Raw genomic sequence first — 12,995 nt, 5'->3', positions numbered from 1 at the left:
CACGTCACTTACCTACTTGAAACCATTAGTCATGGATCTCTTTATTGGCTAATTTATATATGTAGAAAAATAAAACAGTATAAGTATCATGCATCTCTAAGAAAGATCAGAGTATCTTCTGTGTGCAACACATTTTATCTGTTAAAAACATTTTTAAATGTTGGAGAAAAAGGGATAAAATAACTGAAATTTCAAATATTTATAGTAATGTTTTAACATTTTAACTGTTAAAGTTGTGTATAGTCTTTGAAAACTTTGTATCTAGAAGTACAAAAATACTGAAGATTTTCCATTCTTTTAAGAGAATTTGACCTCACAAAATCATAAATATTTCAATACGGGAAAGGGAAGATTGACTTGTATTAGTAATGTTGCTATTAAGGTATCAGTTAATAAAATACAAAACATTAATGTAGATTCCACTAAATGAATAGTAGTATAAAAACCTGTTAGTATTGATCTGAAATATTCTACATGATAAATAAGCTATTTTTTTGCAGTCAATGAAAAAAGCAAGTTTGAAGTTCATATTTCTAAAGATACTGGTTTTTATACCATAAACTATGTCAGCAGATATGTTATTATTAAATGAGAAATTAAAACTAATAATTTACTGTTCTTCTGGTAGATATCTTAGAAATAGATGAAATTTTTTGTTTAACAGTACAATCAGTGGCAAGATACTTTGGTTGTGTTAGCTAAATAACTATAGAATGTGATAATTACATTGCTGTTTCATAATAAATACTTTACACATCATGTTTACAGGCTACCACTTGTCATTTTTTCTTGGTTTTTAGTTTTTATCTATAGTCTCTTGGTTTTCTCATATTTTGTTGAATTTTTGTAAGAGAGTTCTACTAAAACTGAAATTATTCATTAACACTTGTGCATATGTATATCTTCTGTGATATAAAATAAGTAAAATAACAAACAGCCAAAACAAATAAATTTCTTTCACTTTGTAATACGTTACTGCACAATTGTAATTTCATAATCAAAGGTCTTTTTTATAGTTTTTTTTTCACAATTTTTACTTCTAGTCATTAGAAAAAATTAATATAAAATGGTTTAATTTGAAAATGTTTTGGTGTATAATTTTATTATATTTTGATTCTCAGTTTCATATAAATGTATATGAATTCCTATGTTTTTGAAGTCAAAAGACACTCAATGGCTTGATTATATGAGTAGTATAGCACTGTATTATGCTCTGTTATATTGTGGCAGAACACTTGAAGGTTTGATTATATAAATCATATGGAACTGTATTACGGTATGTTATATTGTGGCAGAACACTTGAAGGTTTGATTATATAAATCATATGGTACTGTATTACGGTATGTTATATTGTGGCAGAACACTTGAAGGTTTGATTATATAAATCATATGGAACTGTATTACGGTATGTTATATTGTGGCAGGACACTTGAAGGTTTGATTATATAAATCATATGGAACTGTATTACGGTATGTTATATTGTGGCAGGACACTGGAAGGTTTGATTATATAAATCATATGGTACTGTATTACGGTATGTTATATTGTGGCAGGACACTTGAAGGTTTGATTATATAAATCATATGGAACTGTATTACGGTATGTTATATTGTGGCAGGACACTGGAAGGTTTGATTATATAAATCATATGGTACTGTATTACGGTATGTTATATTGTGGCAGGACACTTGAAGGTTTGATTATATAAATCATATGGAACTGTATTATGGTATGTTATATAGGGGCAGGACTCTCAATGACTTGATTCTGTGTATGATATGATACTGTATTGAAGTATGTCATATTGTGGTAGTCTAAAGTAAGATTAATGTGGTTGAAATATTTTCCACTGTCATATTCAGGAAATGACAATGATGATCTAGGTAGTGTTGGCCAACCAAACGATTTTGAATTCATGTTTTGGTGAACATAAACATATTTAAACAACTGCTGTGTAAGTATTTAATTTTTTCGTTTTTCAAATCATGTTTTAGTGTTTATGTTTTGGAAGATGAACTGTTTGATAATGTTTGATTCATCAGGTATGCTTGATATAAATGTTATGTGTTTCAGTTGTATGATACATAAACTGCAGTAACCTATTTTTCAGGTGTCCCTACACAACCACACCTTACTTAGTGCTGATAGTGATAACTCCATCTATATCTGGACTCCTGTGGCTGAATGACTTAGTTACAACCAAGAACATTTTTATATATATATATATATATATATATATATTTCTAAATGTAGTTAGTTAATTTATTAATAGGAAACACAAAGTCTTAACTAATTTATGCCAACTAAGCACAAGGGATAAGATATACCATAAGCTTATAAAATAGTGAATATTGTTAGGGCTTTTGTGAAGGTACTGTATTTACAATATTTATTTTGCAGCACTTGTACACTTACTTAAGACATGCATTCATTTTTATTTTTTGTTTTTTAATTCTTACCTCAATACTACATTTATTTTTTTTTGTCTTCAGAAATGTTTTTACATCATACTTTGGAGAAGATTAAAATCTCTTAAGACCTGTGACAGCTACAACAGTAATGTTAAAATTACTGTTAAAATCACACTTGTGAATTTTTGTTGTTGCAAACTGTTTAAAACAGTTGATGTTTTTCCTATATTGTTTTTATTTGTGACTTTCTGAGTGTAAAAAAAAAAAAAAAAAAAGGCCTAGCATGCCCCAGTGGTTAGTGAGACAGACTGATTATGGAGCTGAGATTTCATGGTTTGTGGCCTCTTAACACCAAAATAAAAACAACAGATTGTGTTTGCACAGTGACAATGTGGGTGAATCATAAAAGTGGTAACTGTATCTCATTATTTACTCTGACAAGAGTAGCCCAACAGTTGGAGGTGGATTGCTTACTAGTTCTTTTTCTTCATTGGTCTATTACTTCAAATATAGGGACTGCTAGTGCAAGTATTCCTTGAACAACTTTGCACACAATTCAACAAACAAACAGTGACTGAGAAACAAAATAATATTCTTCTGCTTTAACAGGTATTAATCCTTAATTTTTCTAGTAAATACAATTTATGTAATTTTTGAATTAGAGAAAAGCATAATGCAAATTTGTTGTTTGTTTAGTTTTTTTAAGCTTTACTAAAAGCCACTGAGAAGTGTAGAATAATTGAACTTGCATTGATAAGGACTTAATCCTGGAATTAGACCTTTGGGGCTGATAGCATAAACTGTCTTATGTCAGTGTTTTGTAAGTTATGTTTGTTGTTTAGCCATGTAATTTAAAGTATTACATGTATAAATTAATAATAATTTGCATTGTCTTGAAACAAGTAAAATGAAATAGTCCATTTTATTACCATGCATAGCAGTACATCTGAACTGTTCTCTAAGTCTATTTTGAGTAGATTATTTTAAAATTAAATAATATTACTTTTTCACTGTGTTATTTTTTCTACCAATTATACTAGTAGCCATGTCTTTTCTTTGAATTACACTACTGTAATTATATATCTGAAGTACATGTTTGATTTGTAATACAACAAAACATTGTGATTGAGAAAGAAATGGCCACTGATTATGAAAAAAAAAATTCAGGAAATAGGCTATTGTATTTCTTTGTTTATAAACGTTTTATAGTATGTTATGATTTTTATTTAATGTAACAAAGCTCATGATTCTTATTTGATGAAGTTAAGTCTTTCTTAAAATTGATTTTGTGTTTATGGCAATTTAACACTGTGACAGTCATCTGCTTAGAAATAATAAGAAGTTCTGTGAAAATGGGAAAGAATATTCAGTACAGAAAACATTTGATTTTTCCTCTGTGTGTATGTGTGTGTATGTATGTGTATATATATAAAAACAAGAGCTCCCCCAGCCATATGTAATAAATGTAAGTAATATTACTGTACTCTTGATATTTAAGCACTTTATTTTACATTCTAGAATTTGTTTGATAGAATATCTTGTAGACTTGGTTTCTTTCATGCTACCACTATAAAAGTAGCATGTTTAATAACAGAATTGCATATTAACGAGAGAGAGAAAAGAGCATCACCTACTAAATTAGACTAAAGTTCATTGTAGCTCATAAGATGAAATAAACTTGTAATTAAAATTGAGGACATTGAAATTTCAATATTTATACCAGTTTCTAGTAGCTTTTTATGTACTTCAGGAGCAATTACTATTGACTTAAAGTTGTTTTTAATGTAATTCTGAGAAAAGGTGGATATATTATATGAAGCAAAAAATAATTGAATAACTCAATCTGATTATTTGCAGATGAGACCATAAAGAAATATTATTGTTCATTTTTATTATAATTTCGTGTAATATTTGTTATTATATATAATATGTTAAAATAAGCTAACCAATTTTTGTTATTTGCCTTGCAAATAACTTAAAAATTCTTATGACAAAGAAAAGTTTCATTCAGTGAAACAAAAGGTAGTTGGAAGTCTCACTAGTTAATACTAACTTTTCATGTTTTAGGGTTCCTATCTGCAAAGTATTAGAATTGTTAAATTCTCTAAAAAGTTAGAATTATTTCCAGACAATTGAAAAACCTTTTGAGGACAGTCAAAGTGTTAAATATTTTGAGTCAGTACTGACTTGTTAACTTTTGTGATACACGTGACATGACTTTTATCTCAAGACAGATACAGTTATTTAAAACAAGCGGATAAACATATTATTTTCAAAGTATGAACATACATACTCTGGAAATATAAATAATCTGTGTTTTATTGTTTCAGTGAAACTGTGTATGTATGGGTGTGTATTTTAAATATTTTTTTAGGTTATTAGTAAATATGGAAATTACTCATGTATGTTTAGTATGAAATAAGTCATTGTTAGTGATGAAATTCATTCGAATATAAAATTATCTTTTAAACATTAAATTACTTATGCTCTCTGAATATACTAATTCCTTAAAAGATTTTATTAATACATTATACAGTTGAAAAATGAAACATTTAAACATGCTGAACTGCAATTGTTCGGTACATGTCGAACAAGTAGTGTTTTAAATAAAATTTGATTTCATTAAACTTTAGTAACTGTTAATATTGAGAAATTTTTAGTTTGAACATATTTTTACATAAAGGAAACATATTTGATGACTATTAATAGTTTTACATGTTCCTGTGATAAGATTGTGGTGATACATTATTATTTGTTGTCATAGTTAGTAGGCTATTTGAGTACTTAGATCCTATTGTTAAGTAGCTTTTTTCTTATTACCAAATACTAATTACTGATGATTTTATACTGTATTTGGCAGCTACTGACTTTGAAGGAGTTTATGTGGTGTAAACCCTTTACAGATCTTGTTATAGAGGCTGTTATTTTATCAACTTCTGTGGAGATTTTTAACTGAATGTACATGGGGCTGGTCCACTAGACTTAGCTCATATTGGAGAAGGAAAGGTTGTTATAATTCAGATTTATTATCTGCATCCTTAAGGTATGTGGCAAACTTTTAGTTAAATGTTCAGGCTCTTGCTGTTGTACACAAATAGTCAAATGTGTTAGATGTATACTTTTACTCACTATATGTCTTGGAATTTCCTATGTCGGTCTGACTCAGACTTTCACAAGTCAGAATGCAAGATTATGTTTATGTGAAGAATAAAAATATCTCCACCTTATAATTTGCATATTGTAATTCATTTAAAAGCTTTTAAATGCATAACAGTATCTTTCTTTTATTTTTAAGTATTGTTGTTTATTGTATCTGATATCTATTTTCCTTTACCATAAACTGTTGCTAAATCAGCCACTATGTATGGTAAAATGAATACCTGATAAATACATAATACCATGTTGAATGACACTCTGTATGCACACCTTAATCACTATTTCTCCACGTAGGGCTAATACTAATTTACCTTAACTAGCACCTTATGTTAGGAAAGAAGATTGTACAATAAAATTGAATAATACAGTGGTACCTTGGTTCTCAAACTTAATCCATTCCAGAAGGCTGTTCGAAAACTGAATCAATTTTTCCCATAAGAAATACTGTAAAGTACATTTATCTGTTACAGACCTCCAAAAATTATGCATAATGAAGCATTTTAAGTAAAAATATTGCTTATTTATACCTGTATAATATATATGCATAAAGTCAACCACAAAAACTAAACACAATAAAAAAACAATAAATGAAAATGTAACTGCATTTTACCTGTGCTGAGGAGTGCTGATGGCAATCAATGGGGTTCTTTTTCTTTTCTGTCTCTTTCCACTGCTACAACCTGTTTGAGACTCACTGGACCTATTGCTCACTAAAAACTTGTCTAATGAGGTTTGTTTCTGCCTGGCACCCTCCCCATGTCTCACCACACTATGTATGCCACTTCTCTTCCTAAAATTTTCAAACCACCCCTACTAGCCTTAAAGGCATCACTTGTATCAGCACTCGTTCCAGGGGTGTTTTTCAGGAGGTCAGCATGCAACTGCTTTGCTTTCTCACAAATGATGGTCTCAGAAATGCTATCATCAGCTGTTTTTTTACCTCTTCCATTCTTTGTGATCTTTGTTTAGTAAGCACTGTAACTCCTTTTGCAACATTAGCTCCTTTAATGACCTCTTTATTTTTCAGTATGGTGCAGACTGTAGACTTCGCCATACCAAACTGTGTAGCAAGGTCAGACATGTGAACACCATTCTCATACTTCGCTATGAGATCTTTTTTCACCTCTATTGTGGTTCTAACAACTTTTCTTTTTGGTTTGCAACTTTAATTATCCTTCTTTGACCCCATGGTGGCTTATTTAATAAGAATATTTATAAAAACAACAACAACAAAAGAAAAAGGAGAACTTTCACAACAGATTTTAACGGGGGTGGGGACTGAGCGACAGGTGCGGGTAAAATGTTTTGGGCAAGCTTGGCGTGGGCCGAAAATGGTTGAAGTGTCGTTCGGGTCATCAGTCGGGTTATTTCGGGGGTTCGGATCACAACAGCTTGGTCGGGAACCGAGTTTATGTTCGACAACCTAATTGTTCGAGAACCGAGGTACCACTGTATTGAAATAATGGAATATCATATAAGTCATAAACAAGAAAAAGAAAGACCTTTTACATTCACTTTACTGATAACACTCTCATTCAATCAAATATAAAAGCTTCCAAAATCTGGATACCACTCTTGAAAATATTAAAAATGCTGATTCATGTTGTAATGGGAAAGATCATAGTGCATGACATAAAAAGACCCAGGGTTAAATCCTAACCCTTACTGCCACATACAGTCCTTTTCAGGAATTTCTTGTAGGTTGCAGCAGATTAGCAGCTGAGACATAGCATATAAACATATTAGAAATTAGTATCTAGTAAAAAGAGTTAAAGAAAAGTTTGTAAGTAATTAATACTTAAGTGAGTGTGTAGGCTACTAATCCATAACAACAAGTTTTACATATGTTTACCTCTGAATTGCAGTTCCTGAAGTTTCATAAGGTTAATAAAAATTGATAATGCAGTTTTTGTAATTACTTATATTGGACCAAATTGTCATGTTGACCTTAATGATTAATTTTTTGTAATTGTTACTAAAGTTGTGGATGACTTTGCACTTTTTTCCTTTTTTTTATTTAAAGTTTGATACTTATATTGAGATTTATTGTTTGCATTTGTCTTTATTGTTGCACTTTTTATACAAATACTTAACATAGATCTTGACAAATCCTCAGTGACAAGTTGCCATGGCGGCTACATATTTCATGATGGCACTTATTATTTTCTTCCGTTTTATTCATGCATAGGGTTACACTAAATAGAACTTGAATCTAGAACAGTTCTGGACTCTTGGAAGTCTGGAATTACTCTCCTGTTCCTTGAGTCCTACACTGAACTTTGTTTCAACGATTTTAATGATGGATTCATCACTTCTTCGTGTGTTTTCAGGAATGAAACACTGCAGTTGTGCAACACATTACAAACTAAATTTGTTTTCCTCTTTCTCTCAATTCAACCAATCAGTGTGTGTGTTTAGGCTCATAGGAACCAAGAGCAGTTAGTTCAGATAAAACTATCAAGTGATTGTTGATATCATGTGATAGTTGACATGCACGTTTTTGCTGTGAAAGTAAATAAATGTATGCTGGTGCCTCAGTTATCTGTACTGGTCTGGGAAAAGCATGACATCGTGGATAATTGAGGCACTACTGTATCTCATTAGTTAGCCTGCTGTTTAATCTAAATAAAAAAGAATTAAATATATTTAAATTTCTTGTTTTAAATTATAGTCTTTTTACTGTTGTTTAACCACATTATCATGAAAATTATAAGAGTTGTCACAATGAATAATGATAAAAGCCAAGTGTAAGCCAGTTAGTCTTACTTAGTTTCACCGAATTTTGTGAGTTGCATGAGTTCAGTTCCACTTTTTATTTTATAATACGACTACTATTTTTATTGCTTATTTCAGTTGAATTTGATAGTCTTAAAGAGAGTTTTAAGTTCACCACTTTTTCTGCTGTAGAAACACAAGTGTATTTGCAACCTATCAACACTTATGGAAAGTTAGTGTAAAACTGTGCTTAGGAATTATTACAAAACAGCCTTTATTAAAACATACTGAAGATACTAGTTATCTTTAAGGAACAGGACAGTGTGCAAGCAACTGACTTGTGATTTGAATGCATGCTAATCCTGCATGAAAAAACTTTGGATAATGTGCAACACCTGAATGTTTGCAACCAAAGTTAATTTCTGAACGACAGTTTCTCCAAAACATGTAACTTATTATCTTGGAATGTAATGACACAGTTATTTTGAGAAGATTTATAGAAAAAAACAAACAAAACAACACACACACACACACAGTACATTTTCTGGTACAATAGTAGTGAAGGTAGGTTAGGCACACCAGGCATGTACGTTTTTGGGCTAGATCCTAATCTGGAAATATTTGTTGAGACCTAATCTAACTAATCACTTATTTTCTATGTCTTTTTTTGATATGTATGATGAATTTCTTTCTTCTTTTCAAATGGCCTCCATTTTTTGTTTTTATTGTGACATACTAAAGTTGTACTTTAAAAGGTAAATGGATATATTGTCACATTGTTAACCAGTTTAATTTTTTTTTAGTTCTTGCAAGTTCCATATAAGTTACCTAAAAAATAAAGCAGGAAGGCGGTTTTAATAACAAATTATTTAGTTTTGTGAACATTAAAGGAAACATAATGGAACCCTAAGTCGAAGCGAAAATGGCAAAAAATATATTTTAAAATATTTTCCTTTCCCTTTGAGCATGGCCTAGTGACTAACATATCAGTCCTATGATCTGTGGTCTCAAGTCTGAGATCCTGTTCTACCAGATGCATTTTATGTTTTCAGTTGGGTGAATTATAAGAGTAACAGTCAATTCTACTATATGATGAAGAGTAACCACTTAGAGTGACTGGTGATGCTCAGTAGTTGCTCTCTCTCTGACTTGGCCTTTAGGACATTGTGTGTATAATGTGTCATCCAGGTATAGAAATCCCTTTTATTACATAAGAAACTGCATACTGTCTTAAATGTTTTCAATGATTTTTCAGAAATTTTAGATTTTAAATCTAGTCTAAGATATGTCAAGTGTGAAGAAAAGGTGAGGTCAATAAAAGATTGAATGTGTGTCTTAAAATAATGAAATTAAAACTGGGAGCTAAACTGGTTATTACACTTACAGTATTGATAAGAATTTTACATAAAAAATATTCATTCAGTCATTATTAGTCAACTAGACCACATCTTTCATTCAACTTGTGGGCATGATGGTGGGTAGTACGGTAACTTGTGGTAGTCCAAGATATAAGGCTGTTTAATTCATGTGTTCATAGGAAATTAAGATTCCTTCTATTAGGGGTGAAAAGAAGTAATAGAATCAAAAAAGTGAGTTTGCAGCACAAAAATATGACAAGTTTGACTCATGACCCATTCCTAAATTATTTTGCTATTATCACAGAAATTTAATGTGTGAAGGCAGTTTGATGAGAAATTTATGAGTAATATGTTGTAGAATTCACAAAGGGTTTTTATTCTCAGACAACAATAGATTATTATAAGTAATGACCATTTTTAAAACAGAAAACAGAAGTTTTATGTTGTTACCTAAATGTCTTTTGAAGGTTTACTGAATTTAAACTTATATAAGTTATCTGTCTCATATATTTATAAGAAATTAAATCTTGGTCCATTTTAAAGGTCTTCAAATGGTCAGATTTAAGTCATGGTCCATGTTATGTTATTATGTATAGTGCTTAAATTGCATTCATTTGCAAAGCAGTATTACATTCAAACTATTCCAAATAATATCAAATAATCATAATATAGCTTAAGTAAGAAATTTGTTTATTTTGTTTGAGCTCTGTTGCTTTTGTTTGCTTTGACATGTGCAGGATTAAGTCTCAAACTTATGATGTTTCTTGTAGGAACAAATTCAATAAGGATGCACTCTAAACTATAGTTAATCTTCATCACAAGATGTGGATACCCCATCATCTTTATTGTCTTCACTGGATTCACAAAATATTTTTTGTTGAGTTTACATATAGATGGCATTGTTAATTGACTGCAATTAAAACATTTTATTGTATAGCCATCCATGTTTATTTGGGTCTATGATTGTCAATTGCCTATGTGAATTTTTCCATATCCATGCCACATACTTTGCACAGCTTTGTAAGGTGGCAGCACTCTAGAATCCATTCCCTTTATTTTTTTCAGAAATTACATTTAGATTTTGGTGCCTATAATTGACTTCAAAAACGTGCAACCAAGCATCATTAATAGAAACCTATTTGAATTATCTATACATGGTACATATGTTTCTAGAGTCTCTCATGAATTATAGGCATGTATTTATTTTCTCCTAGGTCCTGAAGAGCTTTCAGATAGCTTCATTCTTCACAGCAGTGTTTAGTGGTCATATTTTCGTTTTTTCAGAAAACTCAACAGTAGTTACATCCAGTGAGGATATGTGGTAGCTTGGAAGTGCTTTGCATAGCTACTGTCTATGGTTTCAACCAATGTTGATATGTCAATGTAATATTGAGTGTTATTGTAGGTATGATCATGTACCTTGGATATGCTGCTTTGCATGGTACAGAAGGATCACCAGCATATCTGTCATTTAATCAAATTATAACAGATTTATTGTAATTTTCGACCAATTTTTAAATGTGAAAAACCATCTTTGGGTCAACTTTGTCATTTGACTCGTAATCTTTTGCAGCATCTTGAAAATGTGGCAGTATCTTACAGAGTGTATAAGTACAATTCAACTCTGTGTGCAACAATAAACCTTTTCTCCCTGAGTATGAAAGCATATTTTGGCCTTTACCAATCGTCAGTGAGAAAGATGAGCAGTCCTGTTTTAAACTTAGAGAATCTCAAACAGCTTGTAAAATCTTTTGACCTTACCTGTTCAACTTCTGTAATGTTGTACACAGCTGTTGAGTTTGCTCCCTTCACTTGATACTGGCAGTATTTTACACTGCTCTTGTGTCGCATACAGAATGTCTTGCAACATATCCAAATGTTAATGGTAAGTTCAAAGACTGCATCATAAACATGACATCAAAAATTGTTGAATTAACTTAATCTGAAAAAAAGGACCTGTGCTGTGTTTTTTTTTCCAAATGTTTTGTCAAGACTTCTTTGTTTGTAGAGTTTTTAGTACCATCAACTGCTTTGCTTGTAGCAGTATTAATGCCATCAACACTTGCCAAAGAAAGTGGTACTCCTGTCAGTGAATGGGATAATACAGTACTCATATGAATTTTATTACTGTATGAAAAATACAACTGCCATCCTGAGAGATTCTTTGTGTTTCTTAAATCAAGATTGTAATTGCAACCCTTGTCCTCATTGAAAGTATATCAAAAGATATATAAAAGACTGAAATTATCAAATATTAATGAGTTGTAGAGAGTGTTAAATGTGTGATGATATTTAAGATAATACAGAATTTGTAAGTTTGAGAATTTTTAAAAACAGTTTTCATGTATAATGACAGATTTACTGAAATACAGACTATACTGAAAGTGTGTCAACATCGTAACTTTAAAGAACAAACAATATTGAATATGCTATGATATAGTCATATTAAGGATGCAAAATGTGTATGTTAAAGACAGGTGTCATGAAATAACGTGAACATTTTAACAGATTAAGATAATTTATACGTTGACAGGTGAACGACAGATGAATGATATTGAAAGTGTGTTGATATCTCTGTATGTAAACGAACTGGGAACGTTAGCAGTCTATTACCTTAAGTCGATTTGAGATTCCCATGAAAAAGAACAACAGTTGTAGAAAGGTATCACGTAAACAGACGAGTTTCGTTATTGGAATGTATCTTTTGAACATAATACAAATCTCAGATTAAAGAAAAGGTATGGCAGAAATATGCAGTTTTATGTGAAAAATCGTCTAAACCTATTTGTTTAAAGGTTAAAGGTTAGATGTATGACAAGAGAGGAAATTCTGTTTGAAATTGGGGCATGCCACTAAGTTATAACATTTATGTGTAATAAAATAATGAAAGCTTAAACATTCCACGCTGTGCTTTGAAATAAGAACGATTTGTTCACAATATTAGCTTATTGGCATAAATATTGTTACATTTATTTTGTATATTTTTTATATTTACTAATATGGAAATATGTATAAAGAAATGAATGTAAATCTATTTATAGAAATGTGCCTTTTTCGTGAATGCGATTTTTTCTTCCAATAAATGTAGATTTGTACTATATAGTGAGTGACTGATTTTATTATCAAATTATTCATGCTGTTTTAATATATTTTAAGTTCGTTTATCCACATACACTGTATACCAGCCTGGATACCTCCCTATTTTTGTAATCAGAGATTAGCTTCTTTTTTAAATTTGTTTTTCCTGATCGCATTTAATTCAGATTATAGAACTTAGCTTTTGCAGAGTTTTATACTTTTTATCATTTTAAAAGTACTTCTTATCATGTGGTTTAAGTAATTTACATAGGCTT

General features: G+C 30.6%; 1 protein-coding gene across 12 annotated transcripts in view; it reads left to right on the top strand.

Moving 5' to 3' along the window:
* Nucleotides 1-12,740, top strand: part of LOC143245080 (F-box/WD repeat-containing protein 9-like) — a 48,816-nt gene extending 36,076 nt beyond the window's left edge. For 7 of the 12 annotated variants that reach the window (XM_076490925.1, XM_076490919.1, XM_076490922.1 and 4 more), the window contains one exon: nt 2,113-12,740. In XM_076490925.1, coding sequence (XP_076347040.1) covers nt 2,113-2,190 — 78 coding nt within the window. In that variant the 3' untranslated portion in view covers nt 2,191-12,740. The remainder of the gene's footprint in view (nt 1-2,112) is intronic. The other 5 variants (XR_013025458.1, XR_013025462.1, XR_013025459.1 and 2 more) reach the window with 5 other exon arrangements.
* Nucleotides 12,741-12,995: the final 255 nt, after the last annotated feature.

This window comes from Tachypleus tridentatus, chromosome 2 (assembly GCF_004210375.1).
Source record: "Tachypleus tridentatus isolate NWPU-2018 chromosome 2, ASM421037v1, whole genome shotgun sequence".
Classification (NCBI taxonomy): domain Eukaryota; kingdom Metazoa; phylum Arthropoda; class Merostomata; order Xiphosura; family Limulidae; genus Tachypleus; species Tachypleus tridentatus.
This window is presented reverse-complemented; position numbering and strand designations above follow the sequence as displayed.